The sequence below is a fragment of the Schistocerca nitens genome, chromosome 9 (genome assembly GCF_023898315.1).
Source record: "Schistocerca nitens isolate TAMUIC-IGC-003100 chromosome 9, iqSchNite1.1, whole genome shotgun sequence".
Classification (NCBI taxonomy): Eukaryota; Metazoa; Arthropoda; class Insecta; order Orthoptera; family Acrididae; genus Schistocerca; species Schistocerca nitens.
Window position 1 is genome coordinate 393116530 of NC_064622.1, and position 26211 is coordinate 393142740.

At 42.5% G+C, this 26211-nt stretch overlaps 1 protein-coding gene across 1 annotated transcript in view; it reads left to right on the top strand.

Moving 5' to 3' along the window:
- LOC126204263 (trichoplein keratin filament-binding protein-like) overlaps positions 1–15371 on the top strand; it is a 104785-nt gene extending 89414 nt beyond the window's left edge. The window contains exon 6 of the mRNA XM_049938653.1: positions 15147–15371. Coding sequence (XP_049794610.1) covers positions 15147–15371 — 225 coding nt within the window. The remainder of the gene's footprint in view (positions 1–15146) is intronic.
- Positions 15372–26211: the final 10840 nt, after the last annotated feature.

Here is a 26211-nt window from a genome sequence, read left to right on the forward strand (position 1 = left end):
GATTGCAATAGGCTGTTATCGAGTTATTATATTGTATTAATTGTGGATTTCAGATCGACCTATTATTATTATTATTTTCGATTATTCCCATTTAAAGAGAGAGTTTGAACTTGAATTCCTTTATGATGGTTGTTTATGTTTTTCTGAGCCCAAATTTTCTTCATGTGTTCACTGTGTTGTTTCTTTCGCTCCGCTGTCCACTTGCATCCTGGTATCTTCTGTGTTGTGGTGTCAAACTTACGTTTTCTGCATCGTTTACTGTTATGTGTGCTTGTCTGAGGTTCTCTTCAACTTCTTTTATCCATTTGGTTTTTCCCCTGCCTGAGTTGATGACTTTAAGAATTCGCTTTGAAATTCTGTTTTCATTCATCCTGCGGATATGTCCGTAGAACTGCATTCTTCTTTTCCTTATTGTATCCGTAATCTTGTCTGTGTATTTATATAATTCTGATGTTGGTCTCTTCTTCCAAATTCCTTGCTCTTGTATCGGGCCAGAAATTTTCCTAAGAATTTTCCTTTCTTGTTTCTCTATTTCTTTGATTTTAGTTTGTTTCAGATGCATGCAGTGCCTCCGGAAGTACGACAGTGTTGTAGTGCCTCAATTTTGCGTTAATGGGTATGGACTTTTTGTTATAATAGTTCCACGTGAGTTTATATGCTTTCTGTAGCCTCATTGGCCTTTAGGTTGATCCTGATGACTGGATGATTTCTCCCAGGTGCTTAAAATGTGGTACTTGTACGATTTTCCCATGGGTTGTCACAATAGGCAATTTGTCTTGTGGCACTCTTTCTATGCAATGGGCTTTCTCATACGAAATTTGCAGGCCAGTTCTTTATGCAATTTCGTGTAACTTCTTTATGGCATTAGTGGCTTCTTTTCTACTATTTGTGAGGATTGCAAGGTCATCAGCAAAAGCTAAACACTTCACATTGAATCTATTATCTTTTCTAATGCCAATTTGGATTCCTTTGACTTCTTTAGCCCATGTCCTGATAATTTTTTCAAGAGTGACATTAAAGAGTAATGGTGAAAGTCCGTCACCCTGACGCATTCCAGTTAGTTTTCAAATGGTTCAGAGATATCTCCCATAAATTTAACCCTGGAGACTGTGTCAGTTAATGTTTGCCGAATGACTGCTCTTGTCTTTCTGTCAATGCTGAATTCTTCCAGCGTGTTGCAGATCGACCTATTTTGGAAACCATTGTTTTTTATGTAAACTCCCAAACATGGGTCAGTAGCTCTAGCGAACCTAAATAAATCTATCCATTGACAGTAGCACAAAGCTGTTGAACCATGTTTGGATGTTTATATCAAAGCATTTGTTTGCATAGAAGATAGACCTGAAACGCAGTAATTTGTCTGCAACCGCGGCTATGCTACAGCTTCAAAACCGAGTGATGAGTAATAATACTGTCTGTCTGAAAGGCTACCATACTCAGGATGGGCAAGTAGCTGTACCTCGGAGCATCTGATTGTGGAGAAGTACATGAATGGAGCAGACGTTGGGTCCAAATTTGTACCTCTCTCGATCTGCCAGCGAACAGTGTAATTCTGTGCAGCAAGATCGATCACTAAATAGTTGATACTAAAGACATACTTAGAGAACAACTGCTGGCCAGATAAGTGTCACCATACGTGTACTAAAATGAAGATAAATACACGAAAAGCTCGATATTGTTTGGTTACACAACTGCTAGGCGGACACTTAAACTAGTAATAACCATTAGATTCTGTGAGCTATCTAGTGGAAGAGAGTATAGGCGGTAATGCCACATAAATATACTGGTACGGATGTTACATGACGGATCCAGATTGCCGCGCGGGATTTGCCGAGCGGTCTTAGGCGCTGCAGTCATGGACTATGCGGTTGGTCCCGGCGAAGGTTCGAGTCCTCCCTCGGGCATGGGTGTGTGTGTTTGTCCCTAGGATAATTTCGGTTAAGTAGTGTGTAAGTTTAGGGACTGATGACCCTAGCAGTTAAGTCCCATAAGATTTCAAACACATATGAACAGATCCAGATTCAAGGGAAGAATTCCAAGATACTGCAGTTCATCCAGAGAGATCACTTACAAAACTCTAACCAAACTAGTGTCTTACTAATATGAGTCAGTCTGAGGTTCACATGAAGTTCAACTAACAGAAGTGATCGAGTATAACCAGCAAAGATGGCGCGATTTATCTCGTTTTAGTTTAGTCTACGCGTGAGTGTTCCAGAAATGTTCAGCTATTCGTAATAGCAAACGAGATAGGATAAAGTATTGTGCAAAGCATTAAGGTTTACTCTTAAGTACTTGACACACCTTGGAACATTCAGTCTCGGAAAGATAATGCTTCCTCTTGCGTTCATCTCATATAATCATTTCCGACGTTCTGTACGTAATGCGCTTTGCATAGCCCGCCGTGCCAAAAGATTCCTCTGGAAGCTGTGACAATGAATAGACGTTCCTGGGGTACCGATTGATATTTGTGACTGAACTGAGGATTTTTGGTGAGCAGGGCACAGAATGTTATCTTGGATGGAGAGTCAGTGACAGATATAGAATTAACATTAGGTGTGCGCCAGGGAAACGTGTGAGATCCTTGTTGTTCATGTTAGACCTGTCAGACAATTTTAATAGTAACCACAGTCTTTTCGTCAATGATGTACTTATGTATAATGAAGTATTATCTGAATAAAGCTATATAAATATTTAGTCGGGCCTTAATAATTTTGGAAATTTGTGGTAAGTTCCTATGGGACCAAACTGTTGAGTACATCGGTCCGTATGCTTGCTCACTGCTTAATGTATCTTAAACTAACTTACGCTCAGGACAACACAGACACCCATGCCCGAGGGACGACTCGAACCTCCGACGGGGAGAGCCGCGCAAACCGTGGTAAGGCGCCTGAAACCGTGCGGCTACCCCGCGCGGCACCTTAACAAGATTACAAAGTGGTGCAACGATACGCAACTTTTCTTAAACGTTCAGAAGTATCAAATTGTACACATCAAAAAACGGAAAAGCTTAGTATCGTATGACTACAGTATCAACGAGTCACAACTGCAACCAGTCAACTCATGCATATACTTGGATGTAAGGCTTCGTATAGATATGTAAGTAGGCTGTTTATGTTTTCTTATTGGCAACGTTACGTAGCTCTCTGTATGAAAATCACTGGCTGTGGTGTGTGCAGTCTGTGGCTAGTTTGCATTGTTGTCTGCCATTGTAGTGTTGGGCAGCTGGATGTTAACAGCGCGTAGCGTTGCGCAGTTGGAGGTGAGCCGCCAGCAGTGGTGGATGTGGGGAGAGAGATGGCGGAGTTTTGAAATTTGTAACACTGCATGTCATGAACTGCTATAAATATTATGACTATTAAGGTAAATACATTGTTTGTTCTCTATTAAAATCTTTCATTTGCTAACTATGCCTATCAGTAGTTAGTGCCTTCAGTAGTTTGAATCTTTTATTTAGCTGGCAGTAGTGGCGCTCGCTGTATTGCAGTAGCTTGAGTAACGAAGATTTTTGTGAGGTAAGTGATTTGTGAAAGGTATAGGTTAATGTTAGTCAGGGCCATTCTTTTGTAGGGATTTTTGAAAGTCAGATTGCGTTGCGCTAAAAATATTGTGTATCAGTTTAAGCACAGTCTTGTACAATTTTTCAAAGGGGACATTTCAGATATGATGCGGAAAGATGACATTAGATCAGTCGCAGGCAAAGCAGATGGCGCGCTTTGGCTTACTTGTACAATACTTGGGAAATGCAGTCAGTCCACAAAGGTGATCGCGTACAAATCGCTCGCGGGACTCATCCTAGAATATTCCCGAAGTGTGTGCGTCCGTTGAACACATACAGCGAGGAACAATATGAATGATCACAAGTTTGTTTGAGCAGCGGGAGATTGTCGTAGAGATGCTAAAGAAACTGAATTGGGAGACGCTTGCAAATAGATGCAAACTACACTTAGAAAGCCTACCCACAAAGTTTCTACAGCCGTCTTTAAATCATAAGTGTAGAAAGACGGTGGTTATAATTAAACTTGCGCTGCTTGAGAGTGTGTAGATGGAAAACTATTTATCGTATGGCTACCGAAATTTATAATGTTCAGACTGTCCGCTGCAGGATTTGCGTTTTCAGTGGTGTTAGTGCCATGACTTCCTGTTAGGCACCAGTAGTTGTGTGGGAAGTAGAGTTGAAACACAAGAGCAGTTCAAATGGCTCTGACCACTATGGGAGGTCATCAGTCCCCTAGAACTTAGAACTACTTAAACCTAACTAACCTAAGGACATCACACACATCCATGCCCGAGACAGGATTCGAACCTGCGACCGTAGCGGTCGCGCGGTTCCAGACTGTAGCGCTTAGATCCGCTCGGCCACCCGGGCCGGCACAAGAGCAGTGTTCACTACATTTGCAGACAGTAAACATTGGTCTGGACAATATGAGGAGGGCTTATATCAAAACAATAGCAGCTCTTCGTGAGTGTCGACGCATTAAAGGAATACGGACAGGTCGTCTTTGAGCACCGGGGTTAAAGAACATGATTCGAAAATCCGAATTTGCGATTTGGGAATTGCTCCTAGGAGAGACCGACGGTCAGTAGCGCCACAAATTGTAGAAGTTACTGTTGGCATGGCTGAGAATGCTGAAAACAATATGCGATCTTCAAGCAGTGGACAAGCTGTGTCACGACAGCTGAACATTTCATGTTCCACACTTAGAAAAGTGCGGCGAACAATTGTGAAATAATATCTATACAAATTTCACATTACTCACCAACTTTCTACGCGTGACTTGGCTCTTACGTTTCTTGGAAGGGTTGAAGCTGATGACCTGTGGCCTTGGAACATTTTGTGTAGTGGTGAAACATACACTGAGATGACATAAGTGGTGGAATAGCTCTTAATATCGTGTCGGATCTCCTTTTGCACGGCGTTGTGTAGCAACTCGAAGTGGCATGGAGGCAACAAGTCGTCGTAAGTCTCCTGAAGAAATATTCGGCCATGCTGCCTCTATAACTGTCCGTAATGGCGAAAGTGTTGCCGGTGCACGATTTTGGCACGAACTGTCCTCTCGATTCATGTCGGGCGATCTAGGTGGCCGAACCATTCGCTCAAATTGTCCAGCGTGTTCTTCAGACCAGTAGCAAACAACCGTGGCCTGGTGACATATTGCATTGTGACGCATAAAAGTTCCAACGTTGTTAGGGAACATGACATCCATGAAGGGCAGCAAATGGTCTGCAAGTAGCCGAACATGCAGAAGACCCAGTGCTTTCCATGTAAAAACAGACCACACCATTGGAATCACCACCAATCTCATGCAGTATTGTTTGTCTGTTAGGACTGAAAACTCTACGCAAACGCCACACCACGCGTGGTAGACGCGGTATCTGAGGCGCCTTGACACGGTTCGCGCGGCTGCCCTCGTCGGAGGTTAGAGTTCTCCCTCGGGCATGGGCATGGGTGTGTGTGTGTGTGTGTGTGTGTGTGTGTGTGTGTGTGTTGTCCTTAACGTAAGTTAGTTTAAGTTGGATTAAGTAGTGTATAAGCCTAGGGACCGATGACCTCAAAAGCTTGGTCCGATACTAACTTACCACAAATTTCCTATTCGCAAGCGCTGCTGCTCTCGGTCGTTAAGTGAAGGCCGTCAGCCACTGCATTGTCCGTGCTGAGAGGTAATGCCTGAAAATTGGCGTTCTCGGCACACTTTTGACACTCTGGATCTCGGAATATTGACTTCCCTATCCATTTCCGAAATGGAAAGTCCGTGCGTCTAGCTCCAACTACTGTTCCGCCTTCGACGTCTATTAATTCCCGTAGTGCAATCACAAAACGGTTCAGATGGCTCTGAGCACTATGGGACTTAACATCTGAGGTTATCAGTCCCCTAGAACTTAGAACTACTTAAACCTAACTAACCTAAGGACATCACACATATCCATGCCCGAGGCATGATTCGAACCTGCGACCGTAGGTGCAATCACAATCACGTCGAAACCTATTCACATGAATCACCAGAGTACAAATGTCAGCTCCGCCAATACACTGCTGATTTATACCTTGTGCACGCAATACCATGGCCATGTCGCTATCCCATGTCTTTTGTCACCTCACTGTACTTTTTCGCTCACTGGGGTGGTGAACACAAATATCGCATTTGGGGATCGTCACCGCCAACGAACGTTCATGATGTTCCCCTGTATAGTGAACACGTCACTATGTGGCGTGGCTTCATGCTCAGTTCAGGAATTCTCCAATTTCCTTTGAGGAACTCGGACCACAAAGACCAAGGACGTGCAACGTGAACGGCACAAGTTACTGTGATCTGCGTCGCTAACATATGACCCTTGCTACGGAAGACAAATGCTTTGGACTCAGCTTTTTCCACGGACGATGTAGCTCCACGTCACACTGCTTGTGAAGTCACTAGGCTATTCCGCAATACATTTGGCGAAAACCAATGATTGGCCGGTCGTTACAAACTGAGTGGCCACCAAAATCACCAGATTCGACTCCATGTGATTTCTGGTTGTGGATTTACTTCAAAGAGAGGCTGCACCGACGGTACACTAACACACGTTGGAGGTTGAAGATCAGCACAGTGAAGGAGGTTGCCAACATCCGACCTCAGATGCTTCAGGCAGCAGTTGGGCAGTCTCTAGTGTGGTACCAGGCTGTCGTAGATGCAGATCATCATCACGCAGAAGCAACTTTTGTAAGATGGAAAGTAAACATGATACGCACCTAACAACTAATCTTTAACATTTCATCAGGCGTGCTTTTTTGCCAGAACCTGTATGTCTCTTTACACACCAAGTGGGTAGACACATGTCATGCCAAACCTTAATCGCTTTAATGTCTGGTCGGTTCCCTTGACATCAACATTGGAAATTTCTTTACACAGAAAAATGGGTATTTCATTTACGTACACCTCTCATTGGGCTCTCTCTTGAGGAGCAGCTATTTCTGGTAATTACATAGCAACTGAAGCAAAGAAAAACGAGTTTTTTTAGAAAATAATTCACATTTGCTTTACATGATGCCGCAAACCACCAGTGTCACTTCTCATTCATGTTGACAGCCTGTATTTGCCATTTCTACGGACTCAGCAGCAGTCTTCAATATGACCCGGCTGTCTGACCGTTGAATGTTAGGATTTCAGCCCAGCATGCTTCCATCGCTTCGCTCACAATGTGACTCTGTCAGACTATCTACAAGGACTCAAAATGTCCTCTGCTGTAGTACCACAAGATTATGTCTACAAGGACTCAAAATGTCCTCTGCTGTAGTACCACAAGACCACGCCCGCTCTCTCTGACTGTACCATGCTGCTAGCGCACTGCATCAACGTGACAACACCCGGTCCCCACCTTACCTCGCCGAGGAGCTTCACTCACGCAAGACCTTTCGTTACGTCACAGCAGAACGCGAGACGCAGTGGAGAGCAAAGGAAGCGCGTCGTACGTGCACACATCACAGTTTCGCAGTCTGTGCGCAAGCGAGTGACTTACGCATTGTCATACATGGCAGGCCATTCTCATACATGGCAGGTGTGCGGCTCTACCTAGCATGGAGATATAACAGGGAAGATGGGGCTACAGACGTACGTTGCGCTGAAGCCGGCCGCGCCATGTTACATGATCCAAAACAACAGTACACTAATGTTTACGACTGCCTCTTGGAATTAATTTCTCGCGTGTGAATAAAGCATTTGTTTTAAATAGTAAACGTCACGGTACTTTCTAAACTATACTGTGTCAATAAGGCATTAACAGAATTTTTCATACTTGATACAATAAGATGTCGAATTTGGCCTCATTAATGTAACTTATTTGTTGTCACCGTAATTGCTTCAATTGTAGGTTCTTTGCGAAACACTGTACGTTGTATTAACTAAACAAAACACTTTTTAAGCCCTGTTTCACAAACTTATTACTGTACTACCCAGGTTTCCGGTTTTAAGTCCATTTTAGAACGACGAGCGGTCGCTGTAACTACGTAAGTCAACGTTGCAATGGAGATCTCAGCACATGTCGCTGTAATCTTCTGGCGAAGTTCATCCTGCGTGGGTCGTTTACGTCGATAGAGGTTATCTTTCACAGTTCCCCACAAGTAAAAGTCCATAGGTGTTAGATCTGGCGACCGTGGAGGGAACTCAATGGGCCCACTTCGTCCAGTCCAATGCCCCGGAAAATTGTCATTCAGGAAAGCTCGTACGGCTAGGTGGTAGTGTGGTGGCGCCCCGTCCTGCAGGTAGGAGACCTCTTCATCAGCTCCATAAGGCGCACGTATACCTGGCAAAGTTGATGTGCGTAACATTTCCAGGTACACTTCTCCAATTACAGTAGCATCAAAGGAAAAGGTTCCTACTAAGCCCCTAGACGATAGTCCACACCACAAATGAACCCCTCGTAGATTGACCGCTTTATCCAAATAAACATGCATTTTTCGGTGCGCAGTACATACTTTTATGCCGATTCACGGTTCCATTAAGTTTAAATTTTGCCTCGTCACAAATTGTTTGTCATCAGTTACCATTTGCTGACACCATTCGCAAAATTGCATTCGGCGATCATTAATCGCGTGCAGTAATCATGGAATGTAAATTTCCGATTTGCAGCTTTCAGAATTCTTCATACACTTGTACTGCTAACCCCCACTTCACGGTCACATTGCATAGCAGACTTCTGTGGAGAATTAACAAACGTTTCCAACACCAGAGCCGACAAAGCAGGACTTCTAGCTTTACGCTGTGTTCCTGATGTCCCTTTGTGAATATAACAGACCGTTCTATGCAATTCAAAATTTTCAGTGCTGTGTTTATTTGTTAGGTAGGTTGGCGGTTCTGTTTCAAACTCCCACCTCCACTGATGTTGCGCTTCAACGGCATTATCAAACTTGAAAAACCACTTCACAATACATTTTCGTTGCTCGAATGTCAAGCGTGCTCCAGCCATCTTTTTTTCTCAATACCGAGATGAAAGTACTAACAACTGTTGAGCCAAAGACCATGCTACAACACGCTCGTAACTCAAATCGAACGACAATATAGATATCTCGATAGGGCCTGACAAAGATGGTATACATTTTTGTGTCGGACTCTGTATATCGGACTAGAGCTATGCATAGGAATGGGAATTTTTGTCATTATCTACTCACATATGAAAGCACCAAGATACTTCTGTGTAGAGGTTATACCACTGCTTAAAAGGGGTAAATAATCTGTTTCTTAATTGAATATGCTTCTATTTGAGTGAGTTCTGCATCATGTGCTCTGTGTGTAGGAATTCTACATCTGTTATGTTTCTACGGTTTTAATTTAAGCTATGTTCGACAGACGATGAACCTCCCTTCTTTAACCTCCGGCTTCTGTGAGACTAGTACAGACTGACATCCTCGTCTGTCCAATATAACAACACTGAGACTCTTCGTAGATGATCTCATGAACCCCATTCATCATGATGACTGGCTGTTAATCTTCTGAAATGTGAAAAAAATCTAATGTCTGTGGGACGTAGGGAAATAGAGAGCGCCTATATAATATATTACCCTGTTTTAAGTTTTACTTATAAAATACAAACGGCACCATTTTCTTTTCCCTCTATGTACATTGTTCATTGAGGACAGTAGGAACTTGGCTTACTTCTTCAGTTTTTTATTGAGAATTTTGTGAATAATATTGGTTAAATTCTTTATTTGTAACTGTAGGATGTTGAGAGGTAGCTGGGGTGTATGTATCAGAAAAGGAGTCTTCTCAGCAAAAATTTAAATTAATGGTTGTATTTTCTGTCTGCAAGCTGATGTACAGGAAATTAATGGTGAAACCACATCGCTACATACTGACATTTATGATTCTTGTCTTCTGGTGGTGTCTACTGGAACTTTTCACATGCAGTGAATATCATCGAAAAATTTATACCAATGCACAATGTGTTGTGTGAGTGGTTCACTCTTAAAAATGTCAGCCTCCCACTTGTCCATGACCACTTCTGTTAGCAAGGTTGATTGCGTTGTGTCCATTGCCAGCCCACCTACTTGCTTTTAACACCTCCCTTGAAATCAGAAATAATTTTGATTTATAAACGATTCCACTGTATTAATTATCCTCAGCTGTTCTTCCAGATTAATGTTATGTACATGCAATAATTCTGCCAATACATATACAGTCTTCCACAGGAATGCTTGAGAAGCTGTATATATCAAAAGAAAGTAATTTTGCATTTGTTGGGGTATTAACGTCTATTAACTGTTTACTAAATGTAAACTTTTCTATATTCTATTTTTGCCTGTGAAGTTACGTTTTCTTGCCCTTGAATATGTTGTTGATTCTAGAGACTACACAGTGCCCTGTTGTCTGTATTGCAGATGCTACTGGTCAGATTGGCACTTCTGGTTTGTGGAGTCTGGCTGTAGAGCCCTAGAATTCATTCGAAGAATATGTTTACAAATATATTCAGAAAAAAATGTTGGAGCACTTGTATACTAACTGCTTAAGCTGATCAAAGTATTTTGCTGTTGGAGCTTTCTGTGTTTTTTGTGGCTGCCCTTTCTGTAAAAATTCATCTACTTTGCTTGTGTGACACGTTTTCTTTAACGGCACTGAAGTTCCTACCTTATCCGCTTTGGCCAAAACCACGTTACTGTTTTCAATCCTAGTTCTAAGTTCCTTCATGACTACAGAGCGAGGTGGCGCAGTGGTTAGCACACTGGACTCGCATTCGGGAGGACGACGGTTCAAATCCGCTTCCGGTTATACTGTTTTATGTTTTCCATTATTTCCCTAAATCGCTCCAGGCAAATGCCGGGATGGTTCCTTTGAAAGGGCACGGCCGACTTCCGTACCCATCCTTCCCTAATTCGATGACCCCGCTGTTTGGTCCCCTCCTCCATATCAACTAACCACTTCTTCATGACTAAGAATTAGTTTTCCTTCCTGTGTTACAGCTGTTTTGACTGCTGTGCCTGCCTAATTTCTTCTGCACACTGTACTTTCGTAGCTATATCTTAATGTAGGACTAATTCTAGGTCTGCTTATTTGGTCTAACACTTGGGCTTTTGTCACGACTTCGCAGGCGTTTCTTCTTGTGCTGACAGTACTAACCATGATAAGTTCACAATTCTATGTTCTGACTGAACTGACTATTTCGTCATCTCCGACGACAAGAACTCTTCTAATTTCTTCTTCTGACCGGAAAACGTATTATAAATGATATCTGAAACTGTTTCTCTAACTGTGTTGTCCAACAAGATAACCTCACATAGCTATAGCATGTGAGGAAGTACTATATATATATATATAGACTAATTTGAAGCGCATACTCACGTTAACAGATCCCTGACAACCAGCTCGACTTCTCATGCTTTCTTCATAGTTGTTCTACTGTCTTCTTCACATGTCATGTAGAAGCACAGTTACCTATGATCTTGATGGTAGCGTATTTTGGGATTAGCTCTTAATCTAGACACTGTTTTTTAACCAAATATGTTGACATTCTTTCGCTTTCTCGGTTAGGATTCGTCTACAAAGCACAGTTAACTTTACTCGGCTTCCATTCTTAATCATTTCAATTGATTCAACAGTGGGTTCCTGGTGAAACATTGTATATTATATCAATTAAACAAAACACTTCTCCAGCCTTGGTTTACATACATATTACTGAATGACCTAGGTTTTGGGTTATAAGCCCATTCTTTAGCACACAAACAATTCCAAATATTAGAATCAAGCCAAGATGAATATGTTAACTACTTAATTTATCAATTCGTGGCTTAAACTTTAAAAACCATCATTTTGTCATAGTTACGTAGGCTTATATAAAATTCTTAAGATAGCATTTACAAGTGAACAAACCTACATCGGACTAGAGCTATGGACACGAAAGCAAATTTTTTGTCATTATCTACTTACGTATGAAGGCGTTAAGGTACTTCTCCTATGTAACAGTGTCTGAAAGTGTGAATAACGAATCTGAGTCTCTTCATTCAATAATAAATGTTTCTAAATTCCTAATATTCCTAAGTGAGTGAACTTCGCATAGCCGTTTTATGTTTAAATATACGTTTCAATAAACAAGAAGAGACATATGATGTGACAATGCTGCTTTCCACCATCCAGCCTTTTCCTTAATACAGACTGCTGTTCACTTTAAGTCCGCTTCCTCAAAATACTAAGAGTGTAGCTTACTATGTTTGTTCGGTTTTCAATGTTTTTTTTCTCACAGAGTTGACCCAGAGACTTTCGAGCTGGACAGACTGGAAATCTAAAGTCAAATGAAATAAATAAAACAATTATAGTTAAATTAGAAAGTGCAACTAAGATTCATGCATATAAAAAGATCATGTTTACACGAGTCCAATTACGAATGAAATGTGATTCCTGTATATCTGAAACTCTAATCAGATTGATCAACATAACCGTAGGTGACGCAAGCTGGCATTTTTTATCAAAACATTTCCACGAATCGACAATCAAAGAATTAACGTAATGTTTAGAGCAACTGACATGGCGAACGTCAGATTTTGAGTTTGTGATGTCATAACAACTCCCTTTATTTATTATATGTTCTTGGTCATTAGGCCAGGTAGTACGGTTCATTTTTGGAAACTTCCGCCAAAGTATACAAAGTATATTCGCCTTCTCTCTCCCAAACTACAGCCACGTAAAGACACGAGCAACTGAAATGAGTATGCTACAGTGTCCTCCGGCTGATATCGGTCACGAGATGTTCTCGCTCAAGGTGTGGTGCTATGTTTGTCTTGACCGCTTAATTTACGAAAACATCATTAAGGATTCAATACAGCTAAATGTTTGACTCTTAGGTTCCTGCTAACTACCCCTTAGAAATAGCGACGTAGTTGGAAGAAACGGCCAAATACTTGTAACAAACAAGAACCAAATGTCATTGCTGGTCGTTTCACTTGCAGCAGAAAATCTTCCGCTTTTCAGTCAGACTTAATTTAGAAAATCGAAAAAAAATCCTGTTTCCTGAGAGAGTGTGTTCTTATACGTAAATAACACCGAATATTGCAGAGAAACTTCTCTTACGTTAATAAGAAAGTCACGGAATCTGTAACAGATGTGGGCCGGCCGGAGTGGCCGATCGGTTCTAGGCGCTACAGTCTGGAACCGCGAGACCGCTACGGTCGCAGGTTCGAATCCTGCCTCGGACATGGATGTGTGTGATGCCCTTAAGTTAGTTAGGTTTAAGTAGTTCTAAATTCTAGGAGACTGATGACCTCAGAAGTTAAGTCCCATAGTGCTCAGAGCCATTTGAACCATTTTGTAACAAATGTGAAAATGGAAAAAAATATTAGCATACTGGAGGATGCAAACCTACTTACTTTGACTCCTTAACTACACGTTTAAAATCAAGAGAGCACAGTGAGCACAAATACAACACTATCTTACATCTTTGGATCGCCTGAAGGCTTTTACCACCAGTGTGTCATTACCTGGCACTTACTTGTAATAAAGAGGGATGTGTTCTTTTTTTTAATTGAACATTCAATGCGCTGTTGCTTTGGAACGTCATAGAGTTACGACACGTAAGTGTCAACGAAATATGAGGGGTGTTCCATAAGTAATGCTACACATTTTTTCTCGGCAAATTTCAGTTAAAAAAACGCGTTATTTGCTGTGGGACATCGTGGAATGTTGCCTCTTCAGCCCCTATAATTTCATAGGGTTCTGATACGTGGCATCATTGTATCTAACCTAGATCTCAAAATGGCGATTGTAACGGAGGTTCGCTCCAAGCAGAGAGCTGTCATTGAGTTTCTTTTGGCGGAAAACCAGAGCATCGCAGATATACATAGAAGCTTGCACAATGTCTAAGAAGACATCGCAGTCAACAAAAGCACTACGAGTCGTTGGGCGAGGCGTCTGCCATCAGCTCATCAAGGTTGCGCCAACCTGTCCGATTTACCGTGTGCCGGCCAGCTGAACACAGCTGTGATTCCCGCAAGCTTTGAAGGTCTGAATGTTCTCATTCAAAGTGGTCGACGATCAACTCTGAAGTGTGGCCCGCCCGTTTAGTCGTGCGGTCTAACGCACGGCTTTCCGGGCAGGAAGGAGCGCCTGGTCCCCGGCACTTATCCGTCAGGCGGACTTGTGTCGAGGTCCAGTGAGCCGGCCAGTCTGTGGATGGTTTTTAGGCGGTTTTCCGTCTGCCACGGCGAATGCGGGCTGGTTCCCCTTATTCCGCTTCAGCTGCACTATGTCGGCGATTGCTGTGCTGCGCAAACAAGTTCTCAACGTACGCGTACACCACCATTACTCTACGACGCAAACATCATGGGGCCGAACAGCACAATATCTCTGGGTTCGGTGTGGGGCGGCGGAGGGGTGAAGTGGACTGCGGTAGTCGTCGTGGGGTTGTGGACCACTGTGGCTGCGGTGGGGACGGAGCCTCTCCGTCGTTTCTAGGCCCCCGGTTAACATGCAATATAATACAATACAACTCTAAAGTGTATTGTACTCCCTCAGGTCACTGAAGAAACGACGTCAGCGCGTTCGTCGCCAGAAAAACGCAAACTAATTTCTTCCTCTCCATGACAACGCAAGGGCGCACACAAGTCTGAGCAGCTCACAAAATTCCATTGAACTGTTCTTCCTTCTCTAACCTACAGCCCTGATCTCACGCTTTCTGAGTTGCATGCGCCTGGCCCAATGTAGGATGCAGTCCGCGGAAGCAGTACGTGGACCATGGGAATGTTATTGATGCTGGAAGACGTAGGTTCCGAAGTCGACCGTGCGGGCACACTGGTCTTCCATGTAAGGCAGCGTAAGGTCGTCGCACTGAACAGAGATTATGCTGAAAACAGGGTTTTGTAGCCAAAAGGGTGGGGAATAACATCGCGCATTGGAAACCTGAACAATCTGCTTGCAGGAAAAAAATGTATAGCGTTACTTATTGTTCGCCCCCTCGTACGATGAAATACAGTATTGTCTCAAGAGCGAGTAATATCTGATTTCAGCCAAAGGACTAGTGGAGATATTGTAGTGAACTCCTGTAGCTGCTTGTCGTGAAGATCACGCCGATCAGCAAAATGGACAAAGAACCCTTGCTACTCCAGATACCGCCACCAATATCCCTACCAGCTAAGACAACGATCCTGTAGTGTTGCCGGGAATATGTCACTGAACTGCTGTACTTGGTTACAGGAGGTGCGCCAGCAACTGCAGGTGGCGAAGGATGAGCTGGACAAGGTGCGCAAGGCATACTACATTCAAGAGAAGCGCATAGCGACGGCGCTCAGGCTGCTGCAGCAGAGAGAGCGGAGTCTGCGCGAAGTAACACATCGCCCGTCGTCGTACCAGCCCTTCACTGTGCTGCGCATGGATGCCAAATGTGGGCCCTCGCTACACGATCTCAAACGCGACCGCTAGGCGCCTGTGTCTGAAAAGGCCCACCCCTCACCCTGCTTACTTATTTACTGTGTATGATGAAGTATAGTCATCGGCAACACTTTTTACACATGTAAAGGGCAAACTGTAAAATTCGTGCAATGACAGCTAGATCCCTATCTGCAAAAAGCCCCACTCTCACACTCCTAGCTGTCTTGTGCGTCATGACATGTCGTCACAGATAGTAGATATTACGTATGTATTGGGCAAGGTGTAAAATTTGTGCAGTGATGGCTAGGTCCCTGTCTGTAAAAAGTCCCATTCCCACATTCCTAGCTATCTTGTGCATCGTGACACGTCGTCACTGGTAGTAGATTTTACATATTTATTGAGCAAACTGTAAAATTCGTGCAATGACAGCTAGATCCCTGTCTGTAAAAAGTCAAACTCTCACACTCCTAGCTGTCTTGTGCGTCATGACATGTCGTCACAGATAGTAGATTTTACGTATGTATTGGTCAAGCTGTATAATTCGTGCATTGATGGCTAGGTCCCTATCTGTAAAAACCCCACTCTCACACTCCTAGCTGTCCTGTGCGTCATGACATGTCGTCACTAGTTGAAGATTTTACGTATTTATTGGGCAAGCTGTAAAATTCGTGCAATGACAGCTAGATCCCTATCTGTAAAAAGTCCCACTCTCACACTCCTAGCTGTCTTGTACGTCTTGACATGTTATCACAGGTAGTAGATTTTACGTATTTATGGGGCAAGCTGTAAAATTCGTGCATTGATGACTAGGTCCCTATCTGTAAAAAGTCCCACACTCACACTCCTAGCTGTCTTGTGCGTCATGACACGTCGTCACTAGTAGAAGATTTTACGTATTTATTGGGCAAGCTGTAAAATTCGTGCAGTGATGGCTAGGTCCCCTGTCTGTAAAAAGTCCCAGTCCCACATTCCTAGCTGTCTTGTGCGTCATGACATGTTGTCATTGATGGTAGATTTTACATGTTTATTGGGCAGACTGTAAAATTCGTGAGATGACAGCTAGATCCCTGTCTGTAAAAAGTCCAACTCTCACACTCCTAGCTGTCTTGTGCGCCATGACATATCATTGGTAATAAATTTTACGTGTTTGTTGAGAAAACTGTAAAGTTATTGTAATGTTTTAAGGTGTACTTCGCAAGATGCTGCAAAATGCTTGGTTGAGTGTATATTGTACAAATATTTGCAAAGTTTTGTCCTATTTATTCGGAAGCAATCTTCATGCAAGCTGCATCAAACATAAAAATAAGTGCATATTTCATTGATAAACAGATTAATAATACACGCTTTTCTGATGGCACAAAGTCAGCACAGCTACACACACTACTTGAGAAAAGTAATAAAATCGCAATGATTTTGGACTGAAAACGATTTCAGGAAAAGCGAATACATACTTATTAGCAAAACTGCAAAGATCCCATCAGGTATTAATATTAGCCTAACACCATACCTTGGAAGTAAGACTCCAAATGATTAAATGTCGTAACGGATGATTCTGTGATGATGTTACAAACTCTCACGGTTGATGAAGAAGGGTGAATGTATCAATTTGAGGTAAGGGGCTCTGATGTGGAGCTGACCGAGTCTAAAGCTATAAGTGAAAACTTTCTGTTACCACTGACGATGAAACTCTTCTACTGCAAGCTCTTTGCTTTCCATATTTTGAGAGGTGGTAGTATGGACCAAAGTAAGAAAAAAGTCCGGTAAATACGGGCTCTAAAGTACACACCTTAACAGCTATGAGCACTTGTTCTAATTTGTTACTGTGAAACACGTCTCCTCGATACTGAAGAAAAGCTCATAGCTCTTAAAGAGGGCATTTTAGAGTCCTTATTTACTGGACTTTTTTATTGTTTTTGTTAATACTACTACCGCTAAAAATTTTCTACCTTGCAATCTTAGCAACAACAGTACAGGTTCATGTCTTCCACTGTCAGAGGTATGAGAATGATTTTCGCTTGTAACTTTCTACTCGTCGTTTCCGGACCTAGGGTTTCTTACCCCAAATTGATACATTTACTCTCATCCATCATCCCTGAGAGTTTGTAACATCATCTCTGAATCACCTTGTATAATCCCAGTATACTCGTTTGCAATGGAGGCATGGCCGGTTAATGAAGCGACGAGGAAGAAGATCGAGGCACTATAAATGTGGCTGTCTCGACTAATGTTAAAAATATCCAGGACACAAATAATTACCGATGAAGACTCTCTAAGGCGAATCAATGAGAATAAGGAGTTAGGGAAACACGACCAAAACTAGAAAACTGTCTGGCGATATCATAGAGGAGAAAGACGCAATATTCTAAGACTGATAATGGAAGGAAAAGTTTTTGGGGAAAAGAAGAAGACGTACATCGTGGCTACAGAACCAGAGAGTGGTTCCGATGCACTTCCATACAATTATTTATGTCTGTGAAGTTGAAAATAAGAGTATCCATAATGATAACCTTCACAGATAGATGCACATTAGGAAAAAGTAGTCCTATTCCATTCGAGTATTCAGCGATGAAAAATGGACTATCTGTATACCGATGCCTCAGTAAGCGCCCTAATCTAGTCTTACGTCATTTTCATGTATATTACGCAAGATACACAATGGTGACAACAGAATGGTCACACAGTTTCCATGACTATTCTTCCTTCTTCTTTCTCCCTCTTTCTCCAGTGGAATTACAAGTCTATGGTGCTTTAAGCCTCTTCAAGAAGTTTTACCAGTCCTGATCTTCCCAGTGCGGCTATTCATCAAACCCCTCAACACTAACAGTTGCTATATCTTCTTACATATCGTCCATTAATTACTTTCGTGATCTTCCCTTCTGTCGTTTTGCAGTTGGTGTCCATTCATCAACCATTTTTTTCCTTTCTACCAACATCCACCCCTCGTAATGTGATCATGTCAGTCTGTTCTCTAATTTTTGTTAATCTTAAAGTCCCCGTAAATGAACAAACTTGTTTATCTAATTATCTGTGATCTAGCCAAAGATTTGTCAAACAAACCCGTACACGTACAAATAAAGTTTGTCAATGTAACCATACTTTTGAAGCAGACGTTTTGCGTGTATGCTGTATTTTGACATATTGGGAATAGCTAGAAAAGCAGATCAAGCATTTGAAGCATTGACTCTGGAACTTTCCTTATAAAAGAAAAGATGAAAAGAAGAGGCTAGTCCAGGAAAAGGTTCAAAATGGGAGAAAAATATAGACACGAAAACCTGTTAATGGAAATGTTACGCTCACAGCCTGATGATTACATCCATCTTCTGTGGATGGACAGTGAAACTTTTAATAACTAGTTTAGATTTGCTTAGATTTACTTCACCCTCTCATTGAAAAAGAAGACACAAGTATGCGAAAATTTATTCTCTTCTACATGGTCCTCTAACGACAGTTCATTAAAATACCAAACATGTGAACATGCAATTCACATCATCCATGGAAGAACCGGAGAGCTCCGACATTTTTTTTATTATTTTAATGCACTCTCGCCTGTATATTATGCATAGAATATTGATTTTGTCTAGAACCTCTTTCGGTGCAATATATGGTTGGAAATGATGTGACACCTCTACCATTCTGGCAACGCCAGTGCTATTTTGTTTTTATCCTAGATCGTAGTTTTCATAGTTATGAAACGTCCGCCATCTTGTCAAACTCTCCAGCAATCAAAAGTTATCGCAAACATGGCAAACACTACCTGTGCTTGACAAACTCGTCAAACAATACCGTAAATGGTGAAATATTTGACAACCATAGTCAAGTTCAACAGATTGTTTGATCATTTAAAGTGTCAGCTCCTCATAAAGGCGGTCAAACTAAACATTTTTCGTAGATCTCCATGTACCATTATTATTATTATTATTATTAGTAGTAGTAGTAGTAGTAGTGCGAACTGCCTCGTAGGCCTTCTGCAGCACCGTTCGCCAAATATTCTGATCTACTGCTCATATGTAGTCCACTCGTTAGTGCCCATGTTTCATATCCGTACGTTACGACTAGCCTGACCATAATCTTGTATAGCGTGTTTCAGGAAGAATATTAAATATTTTATGAGATCCAATTTTCATTGGTTAAGAGATAGAGCTGTCAGAATGTAAGCGAAACAAATCCTTACAGAAGGTATTAAGGAAAGACAAATGATTAAGTTTAGAGTTGATTACTACAAATTACACCCACGACTTCAATGCACTTTCGAATTCTCTTCACACGACGTTTTCTGAGAACAGCACTATTCATCAACTAAATCATTAGACCGTCTCTTGCGTTACTTTTTCTTTGCAATATTCACTTTTCAACCACACCCACGGTTTTTTTACTTCCGCGGCCAAGAAATATGACTATTGCTTCCAGTCCATCTTCTCAGGAACGTAATAAGGTTTATATGATGTGTCATCTGACGACTAGAATGTGCTACTGCCCCCTCGTGCTGGAAGGACATACCCCATCATTGTAACCAAGAATCCTCTTCCAATAATGCCAGAAGATAGTTTTCCAGGATGTGCCGACCTCATTAAAAAAATAAAATAAAAAAAGCGCCAAAAGAGAACACGTGGTGCTGCCAAGAGACTTCGAAAATTTAAGGTTAAATGTAATGACTTGCATTTGCTTAACGACTCCTTTGTGTTTTGTTTGGGTTACATTCTAACAGCCGTATCTTGGTAATTAATAACAATTGGGCATATGTAAAATGTCCCAATCGGAGCACAAAAATACGAATATGTCCTGGGCAGAGTTAGAGATGTAAAAGAAGAGAACAAGCATTTCAGTTGTCTGGCAGTTCACAGACATTTAAATCAAAATATCTGGATATATTCGCGCTGTTTTACTTGTTAGTATTAATACCCATATCATGTAATACAAGGCATCATGTGAAACAAAGTAACACGATACATGATGTAGTCAAGTCGTATAACATGAGACAAGCCATCATATCATGTTTACTGTCGCAGTCGAACTTCTGGATTTTTGACAGAGGATCAGGGACTTTAGCTCATAAATTGCAATATGCCTTTGTTCCAAAACCTTGCAGCTAATGGAGGTCAGTGTGCTGGAGAAGCAGGCTTAACTCGTAAAAAAGCGCGAATATGTCAAGATGTTTTGATTCAAATGGCTTTGAAAGTGCCGGATAAGTCGAAAAGCTACTTTTCTTTTTTTACATGCCTATCTCTGCCCAAGACATATTTGTCTTTTTGTGATATTATAGGAGCATGTTTCATTCTGGTTCCCAACTTTTACTGTACCATAATTTTGACAGTAGACCGCCATAACTTGGCCATCGATGTAGATTTTGTTGACTCTGCCGACAACTGATGCGATGTGGGTATTTTATTGTTTTGAGGACCTATTGCTTAAATAGTGGCAACGGGTAAAGCTTTCACAAAACGACGAGGCGACTATTAATTACATGTATTTGCCTACCTTCTTACAAAATGTGAACCGGCTCGCACAAAAATGTAGAAGTGGCGCGCGTAAGAAAACTAATAAAACAGGTATTTTTGTACTTAAAATCAGATTGAGGCTAGATTTTTGAAAGCGAGTTTTCAGTTTTATTGTAAGAATGAATTTTTTATTCATTTGATTCACTTTAAACCGTTTTGCGCATTCAACTCACGTAACAAGAAATTTTACGTGGTACGTTTATCTCAAATTTAAACCAACGAATCTCGATACCGGGGAATGATTATTAGATTAAAAAAAATTCGTTTTGACTTCCTCCATTTATCTTACTTTGTGCAAACTTTGAACCGATTCGTACAAGTTCAAAGTATAGAAATAGTGCGGTTCAGAAACATAGAAAATCATTTTTTTTTGCACGTAAAATTCAAAATAAGTAAGATTTTTATTTATGTGTGAATAATTTTGCATGTAAAACCCGAACGGTGGACATATACATGGTGCTATTAGCTGATCATTAATATGAGTCCACATAAAATCTTTTTCAAAAGAAATTAATCGATTTGCCGGGCGCCAGCCCCAGTACACCGTTCAAACCTTCCTTCATACACTGTAACATAGCTACCGTAAGGCAGATGCTTGAATGGCTGTACAAATGGCTGCTGGTGCCGTCTAAAACAAAAACATTGCACCCCTAGGCCAAATAGGAACCGAGCACCAAGACCACTCCGAACCGTGATTTTGCGCTTCCGCTCTGTAAAGATGAAACGCTTTATTCGAACTACTCTTAACTGCTATCTCATAAGATACGAGTATTTACTATTCCTCCTGAAGTAGCCTGTGTACGTCGTAACATAATTAATAGTAAAGAGTTATATGAAGCTATGCTGTAAAAGATGCAGAAACGTTCCAATAAATACGAACCTGCAAACAAACCGTTTTCGAGGCAACTTTGAACGTATAGTTAACAGCCGCCACCGACTTTAGTATGGAATGGTCTGTGATTGGGAAATGTGATTTCAGCGTTATTGTAACTGAATGTTACTATCAGTTCATCCCAAACGTCCAGAGTAGCAGAGAAAGTATTTCTACTGTAGTTATATGAAAGTTGGCAGAATGCAGACTGGTATATCTGATTAAATGTCTACTTGACAGTGCAGCACTAGAACAGAAATAAGGGATGCAATAAGAAATAATCAATAACAGTTAATGATAGCCATGGCACAAAATTGCGCTTAATTTTGATAACAGTTTGATATGTGGAACTTGAGTTCGTGTGCCTAATGCAATGAAATCTAAATAATTCTGTTGTTTCTTGGCACTCTATGATATGGACACTATGACTGAAAATACTACACTTGTAGCTAACTGTATCTATAGCTCTATAAATAGCATCTGTCAAGTCAGGTCTTTTGTCTACATAACAGAATTAGTGGAACTGTGCTCCATAGCGTAACTGCAGGAAATGCTGCCACTGTTGGAACGGCTGTAGTGCAGGAACAAAGAGCCTGCGCATGGCATTTCGACTTTTGTCCGTGTAGGCAAAAGAATCTCCAGTTACGCCAATACTAGGTAGGATCAATGTGGTCTACTGTTGACAGAGCTCTCTCTGGCAGCTGTTAACACTACAAGCAGATGAATATCACGCACTGATGGACGTGGCACGGAAGAACAGTGTAATCCCAATTAGCGAGCGCCATCTGCAGCGACTGCTCAGAACTGAAAATGTAGTGCATGAGTGATTGCGCCTGAGTGCTGGTAAAAAAAAAAAAATGGCTCTGAGCACTATGGGACTTAACATCTATGGTCATCAGTCCCCTAGAACTTGGAACTACTTAAACCTAACTAACCTAAGGACATCACACAACACCCAGTCATCACGAGGCAGAAAAAATCCCTGACCCCGCCGGGAATCGAACCCGGGATGTGTGCTGGTAACTTCTCATGGTATTGCTTTGTACCACTTCTCATGCACACAGCAGTGGTAGATGCAATGTGGGACATAGGCACATTTTGTTGCTGATGTAAGACATCTGACATGCCAATGTGGGTCAAGACAAATGGGTGGAATACGGACTCTATATTGTGCTCGAAGATCTCCTGAGCTCAATACTCCGGATACTAGTGTGTAGGCTTATCTCAGAAGTGAAATGTGTAGCTTTCCCATAAACAAGTTAGAAGTACCGGAGCAGTGAACTGTAGATACTTGTCAGAGCATGTTGGGTGCTCTGGGACTGTTCGAAAGATTTTGGAACTCACTGCAGAGACAAGAGAATAACAACGCCGAATTGTGAGAATGACACGTGGAATACCTCCCTTAACAAATATGGAGAACATAGTAAATTATAATCTGTACCGTACTGAGAAGTACTGAATTCCCTTTAAGTAGACCATGCGGGAAATACACACATCAAAAAAAGTTTTGCATCACCCCTGTTCCCAGAACTCTGGAAGATAGACGTTGACTGTGCATACTGTATCACAGACACAGTCCCTTTGACTGTTCACAGATGTCACTAAACCCACTCAGGGATGTAAACACCTAAAGATGCAAACAACCATGCATGAGCAGCGCCTATTAGACGGAGGGGGCCGACAGCCGATCAGTTCCAGTCATCCACCAGGAATGAGGTACACGGCTCGTGTTGTCTGTAGTTCAACCATGACTAGACGGTCAATACCGCGGTTCAATCGCGTCCGCATTATTACTTTGTGCCAGGAAGGGCTCTCAACAAGGGAAGTGTCCAAGCGTCTCGGAGTGAACCAAAGCGATGTTGTTCGGGCATGGAGGAGATACAGAAAGACAGGAACTGTCAATGACACACCTCGCTCAGGCCGTCTAAGGCAGGCTGTTCCAACCGAGCTCCATGGAGCCGGAGCGCTCCGGAGCGCTCACTGCAGCAGCTCGGAGCCGGCGTGGAGGGGTAAAGCGTACTCACTGCCCCCTGGCCGCATGCAGCCGCAACTGACGCAATAATCCGTGTTCAATGACAGCTATGACTAACGGCAGGAGCCCTGTACCTCTATTGGAGCATACCTTTCTATTCACTGAGAGGGATGGTCGTCCGCAGTGTCTTGTATGTCATAAAGTATTTAATTCTGCGAAGAGGTACAATATACATCGACATTATACACGTCTTCACGCAGCGCACTACGATCAGTTAGAAGGCGTTGCACGCAGAGAACTGGTAGCCAGGCTTAAGAACGACATACCAGGAGACGTAAGTTTAAAAACGGTTTCGTAATACGGAGGGTATCAAAACATGCATCATAATTCGTGTTCTGTAATGCGTTTATAATTTTCAGGTGAACGAGAGCGGAGAACACTACTGAATCTGCAATTCAAGCAAGCTAAAGGGTCGCTCACATCATTGCGACAAGTGGCAAGCCGTTTTCGGTGGGACCACTCGTAAAATCGTGAATGGTAGCAGTTGTAGAATGTTTGTTTCCAAGGGAGGTGCAGGCAATTGAAGGGATTTGCTTGTCAAAGCAAACAATATCTCGTCGAATCCTGGACATGGTAGTGGATTTAGAGACACAGCTCACGAAAAAGGCGCAGAGCTTTGTTGCATTTTCGCTAGCGCTTGACGAAAGCACCGCACATGCTGGGCTTGCAGTCTTTATTTATTTCCTGAACATCGTATTTCCTGGTGTAGCATGTCACCACGTCTTAGCAGCTAAAGTATGAGGTTGTCGATCTTGTAAGACGCAGCTGGCACATCAAAACGCTTGCCTTGCCGCCTGCCTTAGCCAGCCGTGCCACGTGCCGGCCCACTTGAATGGTCACAGCGAGCGACACGGCTCCCTGGAGCAGGGAGCGCTCCGCGGCTCACAACGGAGCCGACGAGCTGGAACAGCCTGGTCTAAGGACTACTACTGCAGTGGATGACCACTACCTACGGATTATGGCTCGGAGGAACCCTGACAGAAACGCCACCATGTTGAATAATGCTTTTCGTGCAGCCACAGGACGCTGTGCGCAATAGGCTGCATGATGAGCAACTTCGCTCCCGACGTCCATGGCGGGGTCCATCTTCGCAACTACGACACCATGCAGCGCGGCAGAGATGGGCCAAACAGCATGCCGAATGGACCGCTCAGGATTGGCATCACGTTCTCGTCACCAATAAGTGTCGCATATGCCTTCAACCAGGCAATGGTCAGAAACGTGTTTGGAGGCAACCTGATCAGGGAGAACGCCTTAGGCACACCGTCCGGCGAGAGCAGCAAGGTGGAGGTTCCATTCTGTTTTGGGGTGGCATTATGTGGGGCCGACGTACGCCGCTGGTGATCATGGAAGGCGCCGTAACGGCTGTACAGTACGTGAATGCCATCCTCCGATCGGTAGTACAACCATATCGGCAGCATATTGGCGAGGCATTCGTCTTCATGGACGACCATTCGCGTCCCCAGGTTGCCCATCTTGTGAATGGCTTCCTTCAGGTTAACAACATCACACGACTAGAGTGGCCAGCATGTTCTCCAGACATCAACCCTATCGAACATGACTGGGATGGATTGAGAAAGGCTGTTTATGAACGACGTGACCCACCAACCACTCTGAGGGATCTGCGCCGAATCGCCGTTGAGGAGTAAGACAATCTGGACCAACAGTGTGCCTGGATAAACTTGTTGATAGTATGCCACGACGATTACAGGCGTGCATCAATGCAAGAGGACGTGCTACAGGGTATTAGAGGTACCGGTGTGTACAGCAATCTGGATCACCACCTCTGATGGTCTCGCTGTATCGTAGTACAACATGCAATGTGTGGTTTTGATAAGCAATAAAAAGGGCGGAAATGATTTTTATGTTGATCTCTGTTCCAATTTTCTGTACAGATTCCGAAACTGTCGCAACTGAGGTGATGCAAAACCTTTTGTGATGTGTGTACTTGCCCATTTAAATGGGGATTTAATGGGGAAGTCTACGTTTCAAATGCATTTGTACCACCTAAGACGATATTTCGCACTGCACTCAGCTGAAGCTTGTAACCACTCTTTCACAATTATTATCTTACAAGCAGTTTGTTGTCAGATTAATGTCTGTTGACATGTTTTTCTTCCATTATCACGTACGTTCACCTGTGTCTGCTTTCACTGGTAATTATTATAAACCCTAAACATAATTTTCAAGCCAATGCACAGTGCGTGGTATGAACATTATTCCATTCATGTATTTAGCGCGGAAAAAACGATTGTCTATGTCCGTATATACACTGCCTCAATCTCCTGGTCTTACTCTCGTGACCCCTGAGCGAGACATATGATAGTGATAGCGGAATCATCGTACAGTTGTCCTCGACTATAGTTATCTAAATTTACACAAAAAGAGAATCTCGAGAACTCCATCGCTACCGAGCGAGGTGGCGCAGTGGTTAGCGCACTGGACTCGCATTTGGGAGAACGACGGTTCAAATTTAGGTCCGACTATACGAAT